The following is a 24,488-nucleotide window of genomic DNA, read 5'->3' as shown; positions in this document are numbered from 1 at the left end:
TTATAGAGATCAGGTCAGGCATGGAAGCATGCACTGGTGCCGTGTGTTGCCACATTCACCACACTGCAGAAGAACCTTGAGTCCTGGATGACCACAAACTACCTAATGCATATGAGCAAAAAGTGTTCCCACTAACAGTGGATACAACTGCTAATTTTTGGAAAGCTGTATCGTTGTATGATGTACAACCACCATCAATCCCCTGAAAGAGCAAGAAAAACCACACAGCTGACACGAGCTGGCCAACATGTTTAAAATTTATATCACCATATAACAATGAAGCATGGACAGTAACAGTATATATCATGTTACATTTGTTTGTCTTAAAACTTCAATGTGTTTCTGAAAAGGTAAAGTGCAGCTAAGGCAACTGAATTGCAGCAATTAATGTCCTCTTATCTATATTACTCAGACAGATTTCACATAATAGAGAGGTATTTCAGAACATTTATTGTGCAAACCTGCAATAAATAGAAAAGAATGGTGCAACTACAATAAATAGGAAAGATCAAAACCTTTTTCATCAATATACAAACCAACATACGACACACACGCACAAACAAAAATAACTCAAAGTACAAAATTGCAATAGCTGCTCTTCAGTTCTAGTATTACAGGAATAAACCTGCATAATGTAAAAATAAATGTTCTTTGTAGGATGCCGATGTCGCCGATCGAATGACCCCCCCCCCCCCCCCCAAAAAAATTGGTCTGCCCTCCCTTCACTGTGCATACATCATATCAGAGCATCAGTAGCGATTCACCGATTATCACCTCGTTTCTGCTTAAAATGGGCACGTTTCTGCTTAAAACTGACTTTAGAATGATTTAAGAGGTTTTACCTTGTTTTACCTTGATGGTTAATAATCAGGTTATTCCCTTTGATCGCTTTCAGTGCAGAGTGTCAGCCTCAGAATCAGTCTCAGACGCATGCACAGTTAAGGCACAGTGAAGGCAGGGCAGACCAATTTTTAGAGGTGATCGTTTGGTCGGCGACACTGGATCTTAGGAACCTGATCTTTTTCATTTTCTTTTTTTTGCCACCATTTGGGCAGACAACTAGTCCACTCAAATGTCGCCATCGATCTGCTGCAGCCATGTGAAATATGGCCATCTCCTTGGTTTCTTTTAGCTGCTGTTGACCTCAACACTGAAACACCTGGGTGCTGGTTCACATTGAGAGAAGCACATCACATGTCCAAGATGTCGCAGCCCAAGTTCCCTCATAAGGTAAGTATGGCTCATCAAAAGCCGATTCATAGTGGTGTACTGTTTAAAGTCCATTCTGTCAGCTGGCACCACATAAAAGGCCACAGCTCTTCATGAGCAGAATTTCCAGACCTGCCTTTGCCTAAGGATGACCGTAGATAACAGGATTAATTCTGAAGTAACCAGCGATTTTGGCCCTGAAGCGCTGCGTGTGCCAGAATAAAGCAGGAAATCTTCAAAGAGATTGAGGACAGGTAACGTGAGGAATAGATGTATCGCATTGGACCCATGAATCATGTCAGGAAAAGCACAAGACAGAACAAGAAAACAGATCAGCTGAAGAAGAATCTGGTATCCATTTACGTTAATAAAAACAGTACGCGAAGATCTGTTTTTTAAAAAAGGAACACTTTTCAGGTAAGACAGTCTGCTTTTTCCATGTTCCTCTAAAACCCAGAAAACTTAATTTAAAAAACAGAAAAATTCAAAGAAGTGTTGCAAATACTAAGCCCAAACATAAATGTTTTCTTATTTTGGTGGAAAATGTCTTTGTAACAAGAATAAAAAAAAATCTAAAAACAAATCAAATCAGTAGACAGTCTTGTGGATAGTTTAAACTCATCGCTCAAAGCTTGACTTCAAGCACAAGGCTCAAGGTCTAGAACGCAAATGCTGTAGTTCAAAATTAGAAGTATTCCACCTTGCGTGGTGTGAGGCTAGCTTAGACTATAAGCATGCACTACTGACTACAAAGCAGACCTATTACTCTGATTTGATCAACAGAAACAAGCATAACTCAAAGTTCTTGTTCAACACGGTGGCAACACTTATTCATGGACAACCACTTTTAAGTCACTCTCCTTTTACAGCAGAAGATTTCTTGGGTTACTTCAAGAACAAAATATAAGACATTAGGTTAAACATATCCCAGCATGCCTTAACTCAGCCACTACACCCTGCAATTGAGGTGGGTGTCATCACTGAGGTGCTGGTGCTGCATTCACTGCACCTCCGTCATTTCAAAGAGTCAGTAACAACTCACCGGTTATCGCCTTGTTTCTGTTTAAAACGGCCCTGTTTCTGCTTAAAACTGACTTTAGAATGAATTAAGAGGTTTTACCTTGTCATTTGATGGATAATCGCTTTGGGTGTAGAGACTGTCTCATACGAGCTGCTGTGGTCGTATGAGCAGTATGTGACATATGTGCAGTGGAGGCAGGGTGGACCAATTTTTAGGGGGGGGACCGTTCGGTCTGCAACACAGACTCCACTGAAAACAAATGCACATGGACAGCGGGGGAAGGGGCAGTACCTGTATGTGACTTTTATCTAAATTCTGGGTCTTTTAGTGAAGCTTAGGACTAGTGGCTGGCGATCACCTTAGTATTTTTTCTGTTTATCTTATTGCTTAATGCTGACAAATTATACTGTATTTATTGTCTCTCCGATGCCTATTTGAGGTGCCGCTCCATCCAGAGATGGGAGTGGTGTCTACTTCTGCAACCCTCCTATCCACTGCAACGGCAAAATTTCCTGTATATTCATTTTGTAAATTGTTTTGTCATTTGTTTTGTCAAGTGTGTCTGTAGCATGGCCCAAGCAGAGTGTCACCCCTTTGAGTCTGGTCTGCTTGATGATTCTTCCTCAAATCACCAGAGGGTGTTTATCCTTTCCACTGTTGCCAGTGTGCTTGCTCTGGGGGTTGGTAAGGTTAGACCTTACTTGTGTGAATCGCCTTGAGGCAACTTTGTTGTGATTTGGCACTATATAAATGAAAATAAACTGAAACTGAAATTGAAGCAAGTGATAAATATGAAACCCTGATGGTCCTCCTCCCAGCACAACAGTGCATACAAACATCATTGCTGGTTTCAACCTGACACAGATGACTTGTTTATGCCAAGCACACATGTCCTGTAAATCAAACTACCACTTGCGCTCATGTGGGCTTGTTGGTGTAAAAATGAGACATGAGTGGGCAAAAAGCTAGTGCACTGATATCATCCATCACCAGAAAATGTCTGCACCAGAAAACAGCAAAAATATATTTCTAAACCCTCTGAAGTCCAGTGCTGTGTATTCAACTCTATAAAGAGCGCATCACTCTTGTGTGCCTTACCTTAGCTTTTCCTTGTAATGTTTCCAACATTGCGCCAACAATCCATGTTCATTTAACAATGTTTTTTGTTCTAACTCTGTCAAATATAATCCAATTTTGGCTTTGAGTAGGATGTTGAAGGCTGATCGGGAAGGGTGGATGGGGGCCTCACACACACACACCACGTTCACTCACGCACTACATACCTTCTGTCTTGCAAGAATAAATTGCATATATGTGTATTAATGTTCATAAATGGTTCTGCCAGTGTGGCACTTACCATTACTATATATGCAGACAGGGGGAAGAAAAAAAACATATTTTCATTTTAACAGCATCTGCAGGAGGCTTTGTGTGTGCGTGTACATGAGCTCTTGACAAAAGTGGAAGTTACTGGTACTAATGAGAGAAATTTAACTCCATAGGAAGTTAGCTACAAGCCTGTGACGTCACCATGCTAACATCCACGAAATAAGTTCAGAGGTATTATGAGGTTCCCAAAAACTGTGTTTTAGGTTTTAGAAGTGTTTATTTCTCGCTATCTTTCTCATAATATATGACAAAGAGGATATATTTACACACAAAACAGAGTTTTGCAGCTAGCTCCCAGTCTGTGACGTCACCATGCTAACATCCACGAAATAAATTGTGTTGGATTTTACATCAACACACAAAATGAAGCAGTTTTGGAGAGACCGGCCACTGACGTCACTGTACAGCTCTACTCTGATTGACTGTCATGCCCGCCACTCAAACACAAAACAGAACAGGTTCAAACAGAATGTGAGATTTTAACCTCTCCAAATACATCTTAAAATATGGCAAGGTTAGTCATCCTCAAACTTGTAGGAGGTCTGTGTCTCAAGAATGTTCCCTGTGAATTTGAAGACTGTGGCAGTAATAGCTGCCATCAAGAGGCAGAAACCACCACATCATTTCTAAACGGATGGCTGTGTGGAGCCAGGACCGTCGTGTGCAATTTCTCTGGTTATCACAAGAGCTGGACATCAGCCATTTTCCGGCAGATTTCACTTTTAACAAGAGATTTTGTCATGGAAAGCCGCGCGGAGGCTTCGCGCGTCACGACCGATTCGCTGATGAAGCGAGACCACGGAACACCTCCGTTTCGGAGTGTTAGAGGACAAGTTGGGACATGTCTATCTCGGCTTTCAGTGCTTACCAGTCGAGTGAGTATAAGAGAAATTGTGGAGAGAGCTGGGGCGCCATTGTGGGCCGTCCTTAAAGCGGTAGTAACACTCCTTATTCTCTGTGAAGCCCGTAAAATTTTCACCGAAAGCCAGATAAATTTTTGAATGGTTTCCAGCTGCCTGTCTCTAACAGTTTCTGAAAAAATTCTGATGGAAAAAAAGCCCAAATCATTCCGCCATTTCGTCGCAATGAAACAATGACGAGAGGGGTGGACCAGTGCTCACTCAAAGCCTGCCCACAGGTGAATGACGCAACCGACAGGCGTGGAAAAACTCACGCATGCGCACGAAGGTTCAAGCTTGGCTGACATAAAAACATATGAATCAAATCCATGTAGTTTTTGAAAAAAATAAAAAGGTACGATACTTTTCTAACAGACCTCGTATACTGGGAATCTTGTTAAAGTTGAGGGTCACATGGATTCCAGTCAATATTAGCAGATTCTTGAGAACAATGTTCATGAATCAGTGACAAAGTTGGAGTTGTGCCGGGGCTAACAAGACAACAACCCTAAACACTGCTCAAAAACTATTAAAACATTCATGCAGAGGAACAGGTACAACATTCTGGAATGGCCATCTCAGTCCCCAGACATGAATATTATTGAAAATCTGTGGTGTGATTTTAAGTGTCCATGCTCGGAAACTAACAAACTTGAGATGTTTTGTAAAGAAGAATGGTCCAAAATACCTTCAACCAGAATCCAGACTCTCATTGGAAGCTATAGGAAGGATTTAGAGGATCTTACAGTATTTTCAGCAAAAGGAGGATCTTTTTTTTTTCTGTTGGGGTGCCCAAATTTATGCACCTGCCTAATTTTGTTTAAAGAATTATTGCACTTCTTTCTTCTTTGTCTTTCGGCTGTTCCTGTTAGGGGTCGCCACAGCAGATCAATCGTTTCCATCTCACCCTGTCCTCTGTATCTTCCTCTGTCACACCAACCACCTGCATGTCCTCTCTCAGCACATCCATGAACCTCCTCTTTGGTCTCCCTCTTCTCCTCCTGCCTGGTGGCTCCATCCTCAGCATCCTTCTCCCTATATACCCTGGATCCCTCCTCTGCACATGTCCAAACCATCTCAATCTCGCCTCTCTGACTTTGTCTCCAAACCGTCCCACCTGAGCTGTCCCTCTGATATGTTCATTCCTAATCTTGTCCATTCTTGTCACTCCCAAAGAGAATCTCAACATCTTCAGCTCTGCCACCTCCAGCTCTGCCTCCTGTCTTTTTGTTAGTGCCACCGTCTCTAAACCATACAACATAGCTGGTCTATCTACTGTTTTGTAACTTTCCCCTTCACTCTTGCTGATATTCTTCGGTCACAAATCACTCCTGCCACCTTTCTCCACCCACTCCACCCTGCCTGCACTCTCTTCTTCCCCTCTCTACCACACTCTCCATTACTTTGAACAGTTGACCCCAAATATTTAAACTCATCTACATTCACCACTTCTACTCCTTGTAACTGCACTATTCCACTGGGCTCCCTCTCATTCACACACATGTACTCAGTCTTGTTTCTACTGACTTTCATTCCCCTTCTCTCCAAAGCATATCTCCACTTCTCCAGACTAGACTCAACTTGCTCTCTACTCTCACTACAGATCACAATGTCATCTGCAAACATCATAGTCCATGGGGACTCCTGTCTGATCTCATCTGTCAACCTGTCCATCATCACTGCAAACAAGAAAGGACTCAGGGCTGATCCTTGGTGTAATCCCACCTCCACCTTGAATGAGTCTGTCATTCCGACTGCGCATCTCACCGCTGTCACACTATTCTTGTACATGTCCTGTACTACCCTAACATACTTCTCTGCCACTCCAGACTTCCTCATACAATGCCACAACTCTTCTCTTGGCACCCTATCATAAGCTTTTTCTAAGTCCACAAACACACAATGTAACTCTTTCTGTCCTTCTCTGTACTTTTCCAACAGTATTCTCAGAGCAAACATTGCATCTGTAGTGCTCTTTCTCAGCATGAAACCATATTGCTGCTCACAGATCTTCACCTGTTTTCTAAGCCTAGCTTCTACTACTCTTTCCCATAACTTCATGCTGTGGCTGATCAGCTTTATGCCTCTGTAGTTACTGCAGCTCTGCACATCACCCTTGTTCTTGAAAATAGGAACCAGCACACTTCGTCTCCACTCCTCAGGCATCCTCTCACTTTCCAAGATTTTATTAAACAATCTGGTTAGAAACTCTACTGCCATCTCTCCTAGACATTCCATGCCTCCATTGGAATGTCATCTGGACCAACTGCCTTTCCACTCTTCATCCTCTTCATAGCAGCCCTCACTTCTTCCTTGCTAATCTCTTTTACTTCCTGATTTACTCTCACCACATCATCCAGCCTTTTCTCTCGCTCATTTTCTTTATTCATCAACTCTTCGAAATATTCCCTCCACCTTCTCAGCACACACTCCTCACGTGTCAGCACATTACCATGTGCATCCTTTACCACCCTAACCTGCTGCACATCCTTTCCAGCTCTGTCCCTTTGTCTGGCCAATCAGTACCAGTCCTTTTCTCCTTCCTTACTATTCAACTTCTTGTACAGCTCGCAATATGCCTTTTCCTTTGCTTTTGCCACTTCTCTTCTCGCCTTACGCCACATCTCCTTGTACTCCTGTCTACTTTCTTCATCTCTCCGACTATCCCAAAACTTTTTCGCCAACCTCTTTCTCCTTATGCTTTTCTGGACCTCTTCATTCCACCACCAAGTCTCCTTGTCTTCCTTCCACTGTCCAGATGTCATACCCAGTACTGCCCTAGCTGTCTCCCTCACCACATCTGCAGTACTCTTCCAATTGTCCAAAATTGCTTCCCCTCCAACTAGTGCTTCTCTCACCTGCTCACTAAATTTCACACAACAGTCTTCCTCCTTCAGCTTCCACCATCTGATCCTTTGTTGAGCTCTCACTCTCTTCTTCTTCTTTACCTCTAAAGTCATCCTACAAACAACCATCCTATGCTGTCTAGTGACACTCTCTCCTGCTACCACCTTACCAGTCTGTGATTTCTTTTAGCTTGCATCTCCTATAAAGAATGTAGTCCACCTGTGTGCACCTTCCTCCACTTTTATATGTTACCCTGTGCTCCTCCCTTTTCTTAAAGTAGGTATTCACCACAGCCATTTCCATCCGTTTTGCAAAATCAACTACCAACTGTCCTTCCCCATTCCTATCCTTGATACCATATCTACCCATTACTTCCTCATCACCTCTGTTCCCTTCACCAACATGCCCATTGAAGTCTGCTCCTATCACCACTCTTTCATGCTTGGGCACACTCTCCACCACCTCATCTAACACACTCCAGAAATCTTCTTTCTCCTTCATCTGACAACCTACCTGTGGGGCATATGCACTGATGATATTCATCATCACCCCTTCAATTTCCAACTTCACACTCATCACCCTGTCAGACACTCGCTTAACCTCCAACACACTTTTAACATATTCTTCCTTTAAAATGACCCCAACATCATTTCTCTTTCTGTCCTCACCATGGTACAACTTGTACCCACCGCCGATGCTCCTGCTCTTACTTCCCTTCCACTTGGTCTCTTGCACACACAATATGTCTACCTTTCTCCTCTCCATCATATCAGCCAGCTCGCTCCCTTTACCAGTCATACTACCAACATTCAAAGTCCCCACTCTCATTTCCACCCTTCTAGTTTTCTTCTTCTCCCGCTGTTCATGGCAACGTTTTCCTCCACTTCTTCGTCGTCGTCGTCTTCGCCCAGCAGTAGCCCAATTTCCACCGGCACCCTGTTGGGCAATAGCACCAGCGGCGGACGTTGTTAACCCGGGCCGCGACCGATCCGGTATGGGAATTTGATTCTGAGTCTGCATAGTTGGGTTGGCTTGTTTTACGCCGGATGCCCTTCCTGACGCAACCCTCATTTATCCGGGCTTGGGACCGGCACTCAGAATGTACTGGCTGCACACCCCATGTGGCTGAGTTTAAAGAATTATTGCACACTTTCTGTAAATCCTAGAAACTTCATTTCACTTCTCAAATATCACTGTGTTTGTCTGCTACATAATATATTTAACTGAAATTGCTGATCCAAACAACCAATGATTTATAAAGGAAAATCATGGAAATCATCAGGGGTGTCCAAACCTTTACATACAACTGTATCCATTGCTGATTATACAGGGGCATTACGACAGATAGTCAGAGTGTCTAATTTTCTTATATACAGAGTAACTTCAGGGCACATGTAACTTCAGGGTAAATGCTGGGAGTGGCGTCCTTCTTCAGCTTCAAGAACTTGACAAGCCCAATGTCAGACTCCATCTTGTTTATGTAGCTGTCCTCAGTGAAACAGCAACTACAAATCGTTATTTCATATACCCCACATGAACAGCAGAACAGCAGAGAAAAAAAAAATGTAAACACAAGCCAGTCTCCTGAGTTTGCTATATGGCGAACTGTTATGCCAACCAGGCCAATCCCTGACACAACGTCACACACACTTGCTGGCTTAATTTGCAGCCGACGACCCATATGCAGAGAGTGCATGGTAACTTTAACTGCTTGAAGTAGCTGCTCACAGCCATTCATGACTTTTATTGGATGTGGTTCTTCTAAATACTTCTAAAATGCATCGATTCACATTGGTTTGAGTCATTTGTCAATTTCAATGCGCGTGGTCTTTAAGTCAAATTCTTTAATTTTACTGGTGCATTTGATATAACTAGATCATAAAGGATTCTTGGAGTCTGCAACATGGTAACTGTGTGGGAAGCATTTGGAACTCACAGGACCTTTTGGAGTCTGGTCATCTAGTACCTGTGAAGTATAAATATCCAGAGAGAGAAATGAGTCTGGCAGAGCTTCATCTTTTTCAACTTTCCTCTCTTCCAGCAACTGGCTGTCAGTCGGCAGCAGCTTTAACGCGACACCTTCATACATGTTTGCTTTTACTGTCACTTTCAATCTGTTTTGCTCTGTTACGCTGCAGTCTGTTTTGCGGCTCCGTCTTCCTGCCTAAATAAATACACAAAGCGGCAGCTTCTCAGAATGAATAAAAAGTGCAAAAGAATGTTGTTCAGCAAAATATGTGAAAGGAAGATCCCACACAGTATGCGTGACAGTATGGTGGCTGTGTTTGTGAGACCTTCATCATACTGTACAACAGCTCGTCTGTTACCACAGACAAGCCGTTTTCCTCGTAGATTATAGGTGCTCAGGGATCAGCCTGGTCCTCCTTTTCCATCCCCCCTTTGTTGCCAAACGCTAACCTGCATATTAGCTAGGTGCTCAAGTGTGTTTGTGTATCATCCACTAACTCTGTGAGTGAGAAGGTGAGGTAAAGGTGAAAGTGCATACGTGCACTGTATTCTGTTGTATGTAATGACTTTTTTTTTGCATGCCTACACATTATTATCCCTGACTTCAGCCTCCTTTGCACCATTAGCAAACAACAAAAGTTTTCAAATGACTCGTGTGCGTGAGTGAGTGTGTGCGCACACATCACAGAGCCAACATGTGGTTCACATTTCCTCTGTGGCTGTATGGGCAAATGGCACAGCAGAAAACACGGAACCCAGTAGGAGGCACTATGGCTCTGCTTTAAAATGATGCCCAATCTTCTCTGGGATGTTCTAATTCGTTTTCACTGATGATGCTTTTAGCTGTGTTAACTGATGCGGCCGTGGCTTCTCTTTGAGGCGTGAATTCACTGTGCATGGAGGAGTTAAATTTTTTGTTGTTTTTAAAAGTTCAAAATGGAACACTCATTCAGCAATGTTGCATTGAAAAGCTGTTTAATTAATCTGTATGAAGAAGATTCCTAATGTTTGCATGAACAAATAAATTGGGATTAGAGGAGTGCGCTCATGCTTGTAGTGCACACCTCTTAAGGATAACCCAGACATGTTCTAAACCACCATGCTGGAGCATGTGCTGTCTCATTAACACAAAAAAAACTAACCCTAAATTACTATTTACAGTCATAAACCTCTCCTTCAAGCCCGCAGCAACCGTCAAAATATCTGCCTGGCAACGTGGAGAAATCAAAGGAGATAAAGACAAAAAAACTGTCAGACATGAACATTGACAGTGGAATTTTTGACCCACAAAGTGTGAGGAAAAGAAGCAACTTGTTTTGGAACTAGCTTGAGAGATAAAAAGATGCACTGAAGCAGATTAGAGCTTGGCAAATTCTACATTATCTCACCTTGGAGTTGGCTTTTACTCATATACGACTGAACTGGTTCAAATTAATGAAGCAAACTGGGTTATTTTTCATTGTACATCTTAAGCTGTGTCAGCAAAGGTATCGAGTGTCAAATGTATGATCAATCAAGATGTGACTCATACAAATCAGAACAAACCAGAGACCCATACGGGTTCCCTATGGGATCAAGTGTGAAGGAATCAGGTGATTCACTGTGGTGGTTTGCATTTATACAGCACTTTTCCATCTGAATCAGAAGCTCAAAGCACTTTACAGTGATGCCTTGCAGTCACACCAGAGGCAGTTTCTCTCATTTCCCTTTGTTTAGAAGTTCATTCAGAATCAGCTACTTAACATAAATCGACTAACTCGATTTTGTTAACTTCTCACTCATTACCGTAGCGTCAGTGCCATAAGTGGTTGAAGATGAGTGTGTGAGTCATTTTCTTATACAGTCAATGCATTTGTTTGTAGAAGCTGAGTGCCCATTCACTTCAATGGGACTGCAAGGAACAGTTTTTTCATTGCCTTGAAACGTTAGATAAATGCCACGATTTTGTCCCGCCCCTGGCTGCTCAGCATCTCTGGGGTGAATGGAGAGGTGGGCTGGCCTGGATGCTGAGCCTCCACGTGACGTCTGAAGGATCAGTCAAAACGCTGAATCCCGTTTTGATTGACAGCTATTTTGAGATATACACCATCAACTCATTTCTTGGTATTTGCTTGGCGAAATTACGTGACCAATTCCATCGTTCATTTCTTACACTGTAAATACAACATTTTCTTCTGGATATGAGCAGATGTTTACTTTCTGTGTTCATGAATGAGCTAAACACGTTTATCCTCGTGCAGTTGATTTAGAATGACCCTGCTTCAAAACAATAATGTCACAGGCAATGAGAAAAGCAGCTCGACGCCCCCCCACCCATTTTGCTTTTTGTGCACCAAGATCTTGGCAATGAATATAAATGAAGTTCTAAATGGGATGTTTATGTTGCAGCAGAACATAATTTGACTGCATGTGCAACAAAACAAATGCAATGCAAGAGAAACTTGCAATGTGCATAAGAAATCTGCATGTACGTATTTGTCATGCTTTTGTGTGGATGTTATTTGGCCAGTGGAAAAATGTACTCTGAACCAACACTATTTTCTATTTTGGTAGGGAGAAAATGCCACAAAAAAGTTTTATAAAGTGTCAAAGCAATGAATTCCCATCATTGTCGCCTTCATTTTTCAAGTGCAACACTAATATTATTCTACATATTAGTTCACACAATATTAATTTTGCATGAACCATGCTACGCTAGGCCCGTACTGCGAACACCTCGATCTGATATTCACATACAGACCGAGCAAGCGAAGTTAATAATTCATTTATTATATGGTTATTGTATGTGTGTGTATATATACAGTGAAGAAAATAAGTATTTGAACACCCTGCGATTTTGCAAGTTCTCCCACTTAGAAATCATGAAGGGGTCTGAAATTTTCATCTTAGGTGCATGTCCACTGTGAGAGACATAATCTAAAAAAAAAAAAAAAAATCCAGAAATCACACTGTATTATTTTTTTAATCATTTATTTGTATGTTACTGCTGCAAATAAGTATTTGAACACCTGTGAAAATCAATGTTAATATTTGGTACAGTAGCCTTTGTTTGCAATTACAGAGGTCAAACATTTCCTATAGTTTTTCATCAAGTTTTCACACTGCAGCAGGGATTTTGGTCCACTCCTCCATACAGATCTTCTCTAGATCTTTCAGGTTTGGAGTTTCAGCTCCCTACAAAGATTTTCTATTGAGTTCAGGTCTAGAGACTGGCCAGGCCACTACAGGACCTTGAAATGCTTCTTACAGAGCCCCTCCTTAGTTGACCTGCCTGTGTGTTTGGGGTCATTGTCATGCTGGAAGACCCAGCCATGACCCATCTTCAATGCTCTTACTGAGGGAAGGAGGTTGTTTGCCAAAATCTCGCAATACATGACCCCATCCATCCTCCCTTCAATACGGTGCAGTCGTCCTGTCCCCTTTGCAGAAGAGCACCACCAGAGTATGATGTTTCCACCCCCATGCTTCATGGTTGGGATGGTTTTCTTGGGGTTGTTCTCATCTTCTAAACATGGTAAGTGGAGTTGATTCTAAAAAGCTCTATTCTGGTCTCATCTGACCACATGACCTTCTCCCATGCCTCCTCTGGATCATCCAGATGGTCACTGGTAAACTTCAAACGGGCCTGGACATGTGCTGGCTTGAGCAGGAGGACCTTGTTGCGCTGCAGGATTTTAAACCATGACAGCATCATGTGTTACTCATGTAATCTTTGTGACTGTGGTCTCAGCTCTCTTCAGGTCATTGACCAGGTCCTCCCATGCAGTTCTGAGCTTTCTCAGAATCATCCTTACCCCACAAAGTGAGATTGTGCATGGAATCCCAGACCGAGGGAGATCGACAGTCATCTTGTGTTTCTTCCACTTTCTAATAAATAATCATAACAGTTGTTGTCTTTTACCAAGCTGCTTGCCTGTTGTCCTGTAGGCCATCTCAGCCTTGTGCAGGTCTACAGTTTTGTCCCTGGTGTCCTTAGACAGCTCTTTGGTCTTGGCTATGGTGGACAGGTTGGAGTGTGATTGATTGAGTGTGTGAACAGGTGTCTTTTATACAGGTAACAAGTTCAAACAAGTGCAATTAATACAGGTAAAGAGTGCAGAATAAGAGGGCTTCTTAAAGAAAAATTAACAGGACTGTGTGAGCCAGAATTCTTGCTGGTTGGTAGGGGGTCAAATACTTATTTGCAGCAGTAACATACAAATAAATTATAAAAAAAAAATCATACATTGTGATTTCCGAATTTTTTTTTTTTTTAGATTATGTCTCTCACAGTGGACATGCACCTAAGATGAAAATTTCAGACCTCTCCATGATTTCTAAGTGGGAGAACTTGCAAAACCGCAAGGTGTTCAAATACTTATTTTCCTCACTGTATACATACGAGATCTGTTAGAAAAGTATCCGACCTTATCATTTTTTCCAAAAGCTGATGGATTTGAATCACGTGTGCTTGCATGAGCCAACCTTGAACCTTCTTGCGCATGCGTGAATTTTTTTCACGCCTGTCGATTGCGTCATTTGTTTGTAAGCAGCCTTTGTGTGAGGATGGGTGTAGTCTCGCATCGTTTTTTTCTCTGCAAGGAAACGGCGGAACGACTGGAGCAGTGCGACTGCATCAAATTTTGCCAGAAACTGGGCGACAGCCAGGTGGAAACCATTCGGATTATTCAGACGGCTTTCGGTGATGATGCTATGGTCATCACACAGATTAAGGAGCGGTACAACTGGTTTAAAGACGGCCGCACAACGCTCCAGTTGGCCATCAACATGCTGAAATGACCGGATAATTTCCAAAGTGAACACTGAGGTGATGCGGGACTGTCGTGTGACTATCCGAGAAATTGCGGAAGAGGTGGACATCAACACTTTTTCGGCACATTGAGTGCTGGAGCTCTCGTTCGCCTCAGACGAAGGGGCACGCGCACGCCCCTACCTGGGAGATTTCTCTCCAACGTCCGCTCACTCCACAACAAGATGGATGAGCTGGCACTGCTGATGAAGAAGAATAGAGATTTCTCCTCATCTTGTGTACTGTGCTTCACGGAGACGTGGTTAAATGCACAGACACCGGACTGCGCACTCCAACTAGAGGGATTCTAACTCCTCCGCGCAGACAGAGACCGAGCACTCTCTAGTGGAAAAACAAGAGGTGGAGGACTCTGCTTCTATATCAACAACGCCTGGTGCTCCGATGTGACTGATCTCCCAACACTGCTGTCCCTCTCTGGAATATCTCCTCATAAACTGCAGACCGTTCTACTCTCCACGTGTGTTTAACTCTTTCATACTTTGCTCTGTGTATATTCCACCGAGCGCGGACGTGGATGAGGCCGAGCGCGCGCTCGCGGATCAGATTATGAGCGTGGAGAGAGACTTTCCGGACTCTCGTTATGATTCTTGGTGATTTTAACAAAGGGAATCTCAGTCAGGAATTACCAAAATACAAACAGTTTGTTAAATGCCCGACCAGAGAAGGGAGCACGTTAGATCATTGTTACACGACAGTGAGCGGTGCCTACCGCGCGGTGGCCCGTGCAGCTTTGGGACTCTCAGATCACGTGATGGTCCACTTGATTCCCACGTACAGACAGAGACTTAAACTCTCTAAACCTGTTGTGAGGACGTCTAAAGTGTGGAGCAATGAAGCTGTAGAGGAGCTACGCGCGTGCTTGGCCACCACGGATTGGGATATGTTTGAGGCTTCAACAGACAGTCTAGATGACTACACGGATACTGTGATGTCATATATTCATTTCTGTGAAGACAGCATCATCCCACAGCGTACCAGGGTGAGATATAACAATGACAAACCCTGGTTCACACCTAAACTCCAGCAGCTCCGTCAGCAGAAAGAGGTGGCTTTCAGAGAAGGAGACAGAGACAGCTATAGAGGTGCAAAGTACAGATTTAGCAAGGAGGTGGCAAAGGCTAAATCCATGTACAGTTCACGTCTGCAGCAAAGGTTCTCTGCCAACGACTCGGCCTCTGTGTGGAGGGGGCTGAAAGAGATCACCAACTACAAGCCCAAAGCACCTCGTTCTGTTGACGACCTGAAGCTGGCCAACGACCTGAACGTCTTCTATTCACGCTTTGAAGACAAGGACTGACACCTCCCCACCCCCCACACAACTGGATATTCAAACACCATGGACCTCCTCACTGCTGCCCTCCCCACTCCCCCTGTTGCCCTCTCGGTCCAAGAGGAGGACGTGAGGAGACATTTCAAAAGGCTGAATCCACGTAAGGCCCCGGGCCCAGACTGTGTCTCTCCTGCCACCCTGAGACACTGCACTGATGAGCTGGCCCCAGTCTTCACGGAGATCTTCAACACCTCCCTGGAGTCATGCCATGTTCCAGTCTGTTTCAAGTCCTCAATCATAGTTCCAGTCCCCAAGAAACCACGCGTCACTGGACTTAATGACTACTGTCCTGTGGCTCTCACGTCTGTAGTCATGAAGACCTTCGAAAGCCTGGTTTTATCCCACCTGAAGTCCATCACCGACCCCCTCCTGGACCCCCTGCAGTTTGCCTACAGAGCCAACAGGTCTGTAGATGATGCCATAAACCTGGCCCAGCACTCCATCCTGCAGCACCTGGACTCCCCAGGAACCTACGCTAGGATCCTGTTTGTGGACTTCAGCTCTGCATTCAACACCATCCTTCCAGCTTTGCTCCAGGACAAGCTTTCTCTGCTCCACGTGCCCACCTCCACCTGCAGGTGGATCACAGACTTCCTGACGGACCGGAATCAGCGTGTGAGGCTGGGAAAAAATGTCTCGAACACTCGGGCTCTCAGCACAGGATCTCCACAGGGCTGTGTCCTTTCCCCTCTGCTCTTCTCCCTGTACACTAACTGCTGCACCTCCAGCCATGACTCTGTAAAGCTCATCAAGTTTGCGGACGACACCACCCTCATTGGACTCATTTCGGATGGGGATGAGTCTGCCTACAGGAGGGAGGTGGACTGGCTGGTGACCTGGTGCAGCAGCAACAACTTGGAGCTCAACGCCCAGAAAACAGTGGAGATGATCGTGGACTTCAGGAAAGCCACAGCCCCCCCGCCCTCCCTCACCCTCACCAACAGCCCCATCACCACTGTGGTCTGTCACTGCTTCCTTGGCACCACCATCACCCAGGACCTCAAGTGGGAGTCAACCATCAGCTCCCTCATCAAGAAAGCCCAGCAGAGGATATACTTCCTGCGGCAGCTGAAGAAGGCCAAGCTGCCTGTCCAGCTGATGGTGCAGTTCTACACGGCCATCATCGAGTCCATCCTCTGCTCCTCCATCACAGTGTGGTACGCCGGGGCCACAGCCAGGGACAGACACAGACTGCAGCGCATTGTGGCCTCTGCTGAGAAGGTGATCGGCTGTAGCCTTCCATCTCTCCACGACCTGCACGTCTCCAGGACTCTGGGCCGAGCAGGTTGGATCACAGCTGACCCTTCTCACCCTGCTCACGGTCTATTCAAACCACTCCCCTCAAGCAGGAGGCTACGGTCCATCCGGACCAGAACCACCCGCCATAAGAACAGTTTCTTCCCCTCTGCCGTTAGACTCATGAACTCCTCATAACTCAGTCACCTTAACCTTAACTCTGTCACTTTATCATGGGTCACTTTAAACAATGTACTTTGGTTTCTAATTGCACTCCTCCCACTGCACTGTTTTTTCTGTTTCTCTGTTTTTCTGTTGCACACAGCCTTTCATATTTCATATTTCTTTTTTTTATCTTATATTTTATCTTATTTTGACACATATGTTATATTTTATCCTAGCATTTTATCTCTTCTTAATGTTGCACCATTGTACCGAAGCAAATTCCTAGTCTGTGAATCCTGTTCACTGGCAATGGCAATAAACTTCTTCTGATTCTGATCAGCACTTTTTCGGCACATTCCACTGTGACAGAAGATTTTGCCATGAAAAGAGTGGCGCCGAAATTCATGCCGATGGCTTGGGCACGAAGCTAATGGCGGAGCAAAAGCGCCTGCGTGTTGAAGTCTCACAGGACATGTTGTGACATGCCCACACCTTCCACAATTTCTCGGATAGTCACACGACTGAAAAGCCACCGAAAGCCGTCTGAATCTTCAGAATGGTGGAAATACCATACTGTTTGTATTTCTTAATGACTGATGTAAAGTCCAAGACATACTCAGTGACTTGGAAGTGTTCATGTATCCATTCCCTGACTTGTGTGAAGAAAACTGGCTGTAAAAGGGGTGATACTTATGGACAATAATCCTTATATTTAGTTTGACCAATTATGTCATCTGAAAATGGAGGGACTATGTACAAAAATGGATGCAATTTCTATTGTATTTATTTACTGTGATATTTGTGTAAAACTCCTTGAATTAAAACTGAAGGTCTTCACTGGAAGCACATCTTATTTCATCTTAACTGCATTGTGGTGGTCAACAGAGGAAAAGTTACAAAAATGGTCTTACCGTCCAAATGCTTATGCACATGACTGGACATGTTTGTGCCTTATTATTTGTTAACCAATACCAAGAGTATCACTCTGTTTTCCACATGGCCAATGGTATCGCAACAGAAAACCAACTTTTTAGTCTGTTCATATGCGCTGGTTGAGGACATTTCTGTGCATATGCGATTCTGATAAATGAGGACCCAGGTTCTTACCCACACTCATCTTGATTGGCAGCTTCTCCTTGCTGGCTGCTTCCACCAGTTGCCGACGGACCTCCATCACTGCCTCCTTCTGTTTATTGGTTAGCATAGCCTCCCACAGTGACTGTGCTGCAGTTGATCTAGTAAACAGAACAAAGGGGTCACATCAGTCATGAGGACACTGTGGTAGAGGTGAAACTCCAGTATAAACAAGTGAGGCAACCACTACTATACTTGCTTTTAATGTTTCTTCAGAGCATGCAATATCTGAGTCTAAAGACAAATGGATGACATTAATGCCACTGAGTGCTTCTCCTGGTGATGGAGCACTGGTTAGGGAATGATGACTCCTGTATGGGACCCCTCATGAGAAAAAGCTCACAACACAATCTAGCCTCAGTATATCATTGCCTACACAAAAGTATGGTTGCCATCCCAGGGTGGTAGCTATGGTCAGGTAGGTGTCAATGAAGTAGAGAAGCTTGAATCTTCGACTGGACTGGGTTGCTTGACGCGAGGACGTTTCACTTCAAATCGCAGAAGCTTCCTCAGCTAAAATTCTTGCTCTGGTGGTCTGACTTCTGTCTTGACTCTTGTAGAGAAGAATAATCAAGAAGTCACAGAAGCTGGAGTTTTAAACCTAACCAGACCCCTCCTACCGAGAGGCAGACTGCTATAGGCTAGTGACTAAACAATAGCTCTAATTAGCACCTATTGTGCTCTAGTTAGCACCCTCCTAATGACAGGGCAGCTGTCCCTCTCCTGAAGGCTCCTTTGACGACTCTGCTGATGACGTGAATGACTCATTACCATGAACAAAAGATTGAAACTGCTTTGACCTGAGTACCCCATTGTAAACAGGGGACAAAGCGTGTCTCACACCCCCTCCCCGGTTAAGGCTGGGTTTCAAACATTTCACAAAGAATGCCTCCTTGACCCCTCTCTCAAACCATTTCTTCTCTCTGGCTAATATTTTAACTTCCTTGTCCTCAAACGTGTGGTTAGTGTCTTTAAGGTGGAGATGAACTGCAGACTGAGGTCCACTGACGCCCTCTCTGCGGTGCTGGTATAGCCTTTTGTGTAAAGGTTGCTTAGTCTCACCTATGTAGTGTTCATTACAGTTTTCCTGACATCTGATAGAATACACTACATTGCTCTGTTTGTAACTAGGGATCCTGTCCTTGGGGTGAACTAATTTCTGTCTCAAGGTGTTTTGTGCTGTCTGAAGATCCTCTGTAGTTTTTCCCCTACTCCTGCTAAATAAGGGAGAGACACTCTTCTTCTTGTCTCTGTCTCCTGTCTATCTGGTCTCTTTGTTCTCTGGGACTTCTGCACTTTGTCCAGGGACCATCGTGGGTACCCACATACTGTGAGGGCTTTCCGGACAAGTTGTTGTTCTTTAGCCCTTCCCTCTGCAGTTGTGGGCACCTGTAGGGCTCTGTGTTGAAGCGTCCTGATCACCCCGAGCTTGTGTTCAAGGGGACCGGCTGTAACACTCCTCAGTCTGTGTGATCCCCATAAAATCGTCCCTGAAAGCCATCTGAATTTAGCGAATGGTGTCCACCTGGCTGTCTCTCACAGTTTCTGGAAAAATTTGATGCAGCAAAGCTCGAAATCATTCAGACATTTCCCTGACAATAAAAATCCAAGGAGGGGGGTGGACCAGTGCTCACTCAAAGCCTGCCATGGGAACTCTCCCTACCCACCCAAGCGGCTCAACAAAAAGGTATATATAATATAATAAGTAATAAGACATAAGAAGGGTAAGACATCACAGGATAAGATTGTAGTATAGGTAATTTAGTATGTAGACTAGTAGTAAAATTAAATATAGTTAGTAGGCTAAGCTATAAATCTGGTATTTTATTATAGAAGCAGAAGCTATGAGTGTGTGAGTGTACTGGTATCTATCTAAAGTAACTCTGTTAGCATACTATAGGAAAATAAAAAGTATAATCATTATGTTATCAAATGGAAACCTAAGAACGTAGGTACTATATGTTGATATCTTTAAAGGAACACATAAACTGATGAATCATTAAAAATCTACACCATGTAAAATAAAACTGTAAATAGCAAAAATAAGCTAGTTATAGTAGAAGATGTTTTACCACATAACCTGATAAGTAAGTGGTGCAAACTATTTTTTTTAATCATATTAACTAACCTAATAATGTGTATTACATTTTACCAAAACTGGAGCAAATTTAACTTTCAGTTGCAGATACTCCAAACTATACGTTTATGATCAGTCAAATTTACTTTTTGATCAAATTGGGGCATTTTTAATGCTAACCCTTGTGTAATCCTTCATTGGCCCCTACCTGGCCATAGCTACTAGCCTGGATGAAGCTGGATTGGAAATGTTGTTTTGTTTATGTGGTACTGAAAAACTGTTGGGTTCATGGACCAGTAAAAATGGTTTTAATCCACCTGAAAAATCCATGCCAACATTCCTATGAACCAGCCTTTTTTACATTGGAGGTAGGTTCTCCAGACACCAAGGCTGGTCTTGATACTATCTCATAGCCCATCTCTGTCCCTTGTCTGGGATACAAAACACACTGATCCACATCTGTAATGGTGGACAGAGAATAAGGCGTGTTTAAAATAATTACCATGTGCCAGATGCAGTGAAAACTACTAATGTATTCCCATAAAAGAGTGTAGCTGAGGAGCTCCATCATCATTAGCTTCAGAAAGAGGGACACACTGGCTTATAAAATGTCCTGTGTAGCCATCACTGATGAGTCTAATCTAATCTATTACCATGACAACCTCAAACTTTAAAAATTTAGTATGTGATATCAAGACATCCATCATGGACTAATTATATCCCATTTGCTCACATCCTGTCTAACTTAGCCTGATGGACACAGAAGGTTTTAAAATGAGGTATAATATCAAAGAATGTGCTGCTTTTGAGCTGATCTAATGAGTGCAAACATTTCCACAGTGTTCGAGGTATTTTGTAATGCGGTGGTGGAACAATCAGAGGCATGAGAATGAAGTGAGGGCTTGTTTTACGACTAGTGGACTTACAATACCCACATTTGAATTCATGCAACAATCACACTTCACCTCTCCATCTTTCTCACCGACAACTGGATAGACAGATCCAATTGTCGCATCAAACACCTACCACTCTGAATTTGACAGCTAATCAGACACTGTACATGATCTCCGTACTCTCAGGAGGGACTAACAACCGAAGCGGAAAAAAAAAAAGAGAGAGAGAGAGAGAGAGAGAGAGACAGAAATGAGCTAAGGACAGAGAGCAGAAAAGGAATAGGGAAACTAGAGAGGAGCTTTTGACAAAACCACTAGTTTTCGTAAATTTTTTCATCTCTCTCTCTCTCTCTCTCTCTCTCTCTCTCTAAACGCTGCCATGTGTTTAATATCAGATGTAATCTGTTCCAGACGTTGGGCTTGTGGCCTGAATGGGAAGTCGAGGGGCTCACACTGGGACACCCGCCATCTTCACACTAAATCCAGACACAAAGACCAGCAAGAAACCATCTAACGTTAAAAACGGACAAAGGAAAAAAAAAAAAGAACCATGGATCAAACAATAAATGAGGTATTTAGTCATCTTTAGTCTTGATTAAGAGTGTGTAAAAACAAAAGGATTACAGTTATTTGTCAAGCGTTATGACACAGAATCATTTCTTTAAAACATCTCTTCCAGTGAAAACCTACTACGGCCTGCATTGAGCAATGTGAGTGCTGCGATTATGCAAATCATCAGGTCACACATATTCGTCATGGTTGAAATGCCAAAAGAGTGACTTGACCGCAACATATGGGAACAGATATGCGTGTCTTATGTGTATACAATCACACAACTCTACACATCAGTTTATGTTAAGACTGAAAGCCTTTGTAACATGTGGTGAAAAATGGTTCCAATTTGGCTCATTGCCTGACCCCCACCAAACCAGGTTGACTCCCCTGACGCTTTGCCCTGGCCGTTTGGTCAGAGTTTGGTCAGATGAAGGCGGGGGTTGGAGTTGAGCTAATGGGTGAGGGGTGAGGTTTATACTGGCAGGGTGTGAGACAGCCTCCATTACCAGCCACAAAACGTGTTGAGTAACTACTCTACTATGGTAGAGGTGGGGGCGGGCTGGGAATGTGAGGCACATGAAAGCAGAAAGTGCTCTGCACAAACAAAAAAGACCAACTGAAGGGGGCACTGTTGCATTTGATTTGTAGCACACAGTATTGAAATCTCTGTGGCTTACTGGGACTGGCTGTGTTTTTGTTTATGGGAGTGGGGGTGTGCGGGGATGACCAAACTAAATTCCACAAAATTTGTAATGAGTGTTCCTCAGTTTAAAGGCAGTTAAGTATCAAATACTGTAAAGTGAAGAACAAACTGCTGTTAAACTGCTGAAATACCCATGACCTTCTCCAGCTCTTTAATGGGTGAACGGTGAGGAGGGGGATAGTGTTCCCGTAAATGTGTGATGCAGCACAAAAAAAAAAAATGGGTAAAACTTTATGACTCAGGATTTCTTCAATTTTCTCCTCATCCTGTAGGCCCCTCATTGTTTGGTTAAACCTTTAGAGTGTATGTGCAAATGAATTTTTGTGTGTAATTCGTTATAACCAATCTTTTATTACTCACACATGAGAAGGCATGACTTCTACAATACAATATTAATGATTCAGAAATGTCATACAACTACTCTAAAAAAAAAACCTAATTCTCAGAGTGTATAGCTTTGAAACTATTATTAACGTAGCAGTGAACATACATTTTATGCATCACAGCACATGAACAATTTAAGACAAGGTCTCACCAGAATTCTCAGATTATGACTGGCGACAATCAATACTCAACAGGTTCCCTAGTGTGCGTACTTTAAACCACATCCATCAACTCAGTATGGGCAAGATCTCATTTGGCACTTAAACTGCACAATAATCAAAGAAGAAGATTGATTTATTTTTCTAAAAACACACAGAAACAGTCTGTACTGGGTCAGACATGTTCATGTTTTGGAAGAGCTGTAGTGTGTTTAATGGGGCTCCACTACTTTACAATAAAAGCATTTTAACATGACAGTAGTAGTAGTAGTAGGGTTTTACTGTGCAAATGGAAATGCACAGCTCCATTACAGGATTAGTGCTCACTACCCAAAGCATACTCTGTAAACCTTTATCTAAAGCCAGACTAAAATGCTATCACTCTTGCTTTATTGCAAAGACATTTTGAAACATTGCCTGTCTTAAAACAGATTGAATGACGTGATAAAACATGATAAATGACAACTGAAAGCCATGATCATCTTGTACCCGATTATGAACTGGTAATGTTTAACAGGTAGAGTTATTTCACAAAAGCAAATTCACATACTGAATTTTAGAGGGCCTGTTATGGTTAAAAGGTGATGTGCAACACATCACAATATGCTACCTTATGCATAACAGAACAACAATAACTACAAAAAACTCTAATTAGCTCAGAAAAGTAAAGTTTCCTATAAATACTCTGAGGCCCATTGGAGCCATTGCTTATCCCCACATATAGTGTGAAGTGGATAAGACTCTATAACGTCCCCTGGATAGAACACCAGTCCATCACAGGTAACTTTCACAGCCAAGACAAATACTTATTTACAGTTGAGTGGACTGGGAAAATGCAGGTGAAATTTCTTGTCTGGTAACACATACAGATGGAATGACACAGAACTGAGTCCAGGTCAGCATATTGGTGGCACAACTCTTAAGCCACTGAGCTACCTGCTTTGTACATTGGTCAATCAAGTTGTCCATTAATAGAAAGGTTGGAGTGCTCACTTCCCAATTTCCAGTCCCCAGGAGTGATCATTAGGTTCTTAGTCAACGAGTAAGCTTGGTGTCCTAGCCTGTGACCGAGACTCTTTAAGGTATATTGGGCACAATGTTCACCCCAATCCAGTGCAGCAAATGCCACTTGGACATGTTGCACCCATACCAAAAGGATGCAGCTTGGTGTAGCTAGCCTAAATACATGAAACATGTAAAAAGTATAATAGAAACTGTTATTGAACCATTTACTTATATTTGCAATCTGTCTCTGTCAACAGGGATTTTTCCAGATGAAATGAAAATTGCCAAGGTAGTCCCATTATATAAAAATGGAGACAAACATAAATTCTCTAATTACAGGCCAGTATCATTGCTTCCACAGTTTTCTAAAATTATGGAAAAAGTTTTTGTGACAAGGTTGGATAAATTCACTGAGAAACATCATATTTTAAATAATGCTCAGTATGGATTCAGAACAAAACATTAGACAGCTATGGCAATTATGGAATTAATAGAGAAAATATCAACAATAGAAAATAAGGATTATTTTGTAAGTATTTTTATTGACTTGAAAAAAGCTTTTGATGTTATTGACCACTCAAGATTGCTTCACAAGTTACAACAATATGGAATAAGAGGTATTGCACATCAGTGGGTAAAAAGCTACTTAGAAAACAGAAAACAGTTTGTTCAGATAAATAATATCAAATCAGAATTGTGTAATAT

The 24,488-nt window shown here is 42.9% G+C and overlaps 1 protein-coding gene across 1 annotated transcript in view; it reads right to left on the bottom strand.

The window, feature by feature from the left end:
- The window catches only part of scfd2 (sec1 family domain containing 2), a 354,011-nt gene that overhangs the window by 306,894 nt on the left and 22,629 nt on the right, over positions 1-24,488 (bottom strand). Inside the window, exon 3 of the mRNA XM_034180512.1 lies at positions 17,982-18,109. Coding sequence (XP_034036403.1) covers positions 17,982-18,109 — 128 coding nt within the window. The remainder of the gene's footprint in view (positions 1-17,981; positions 18,110-24,488) is intronic.

This window comes from Thalassophryne amazonica, chromosome 10 (genome assembly GCF_902500255.1).
Source record: "Thalassophryne amazonica chromosome 10, fThaAma1.1, whole genome shotgun sequence".
NCBI classification, from domain to species: Eukaryota; Metazoa; Chordata; class Actinopteri; order Batrachoidiformes; family Batrachoididae; genus Thalassophryne; species Thalassophryne amazonica.
The sequence above is the reverse complement of the archived record's forward strand: the minus strand, read 5'-3'. Positions and strand labels throughout refer to the sequence as shown.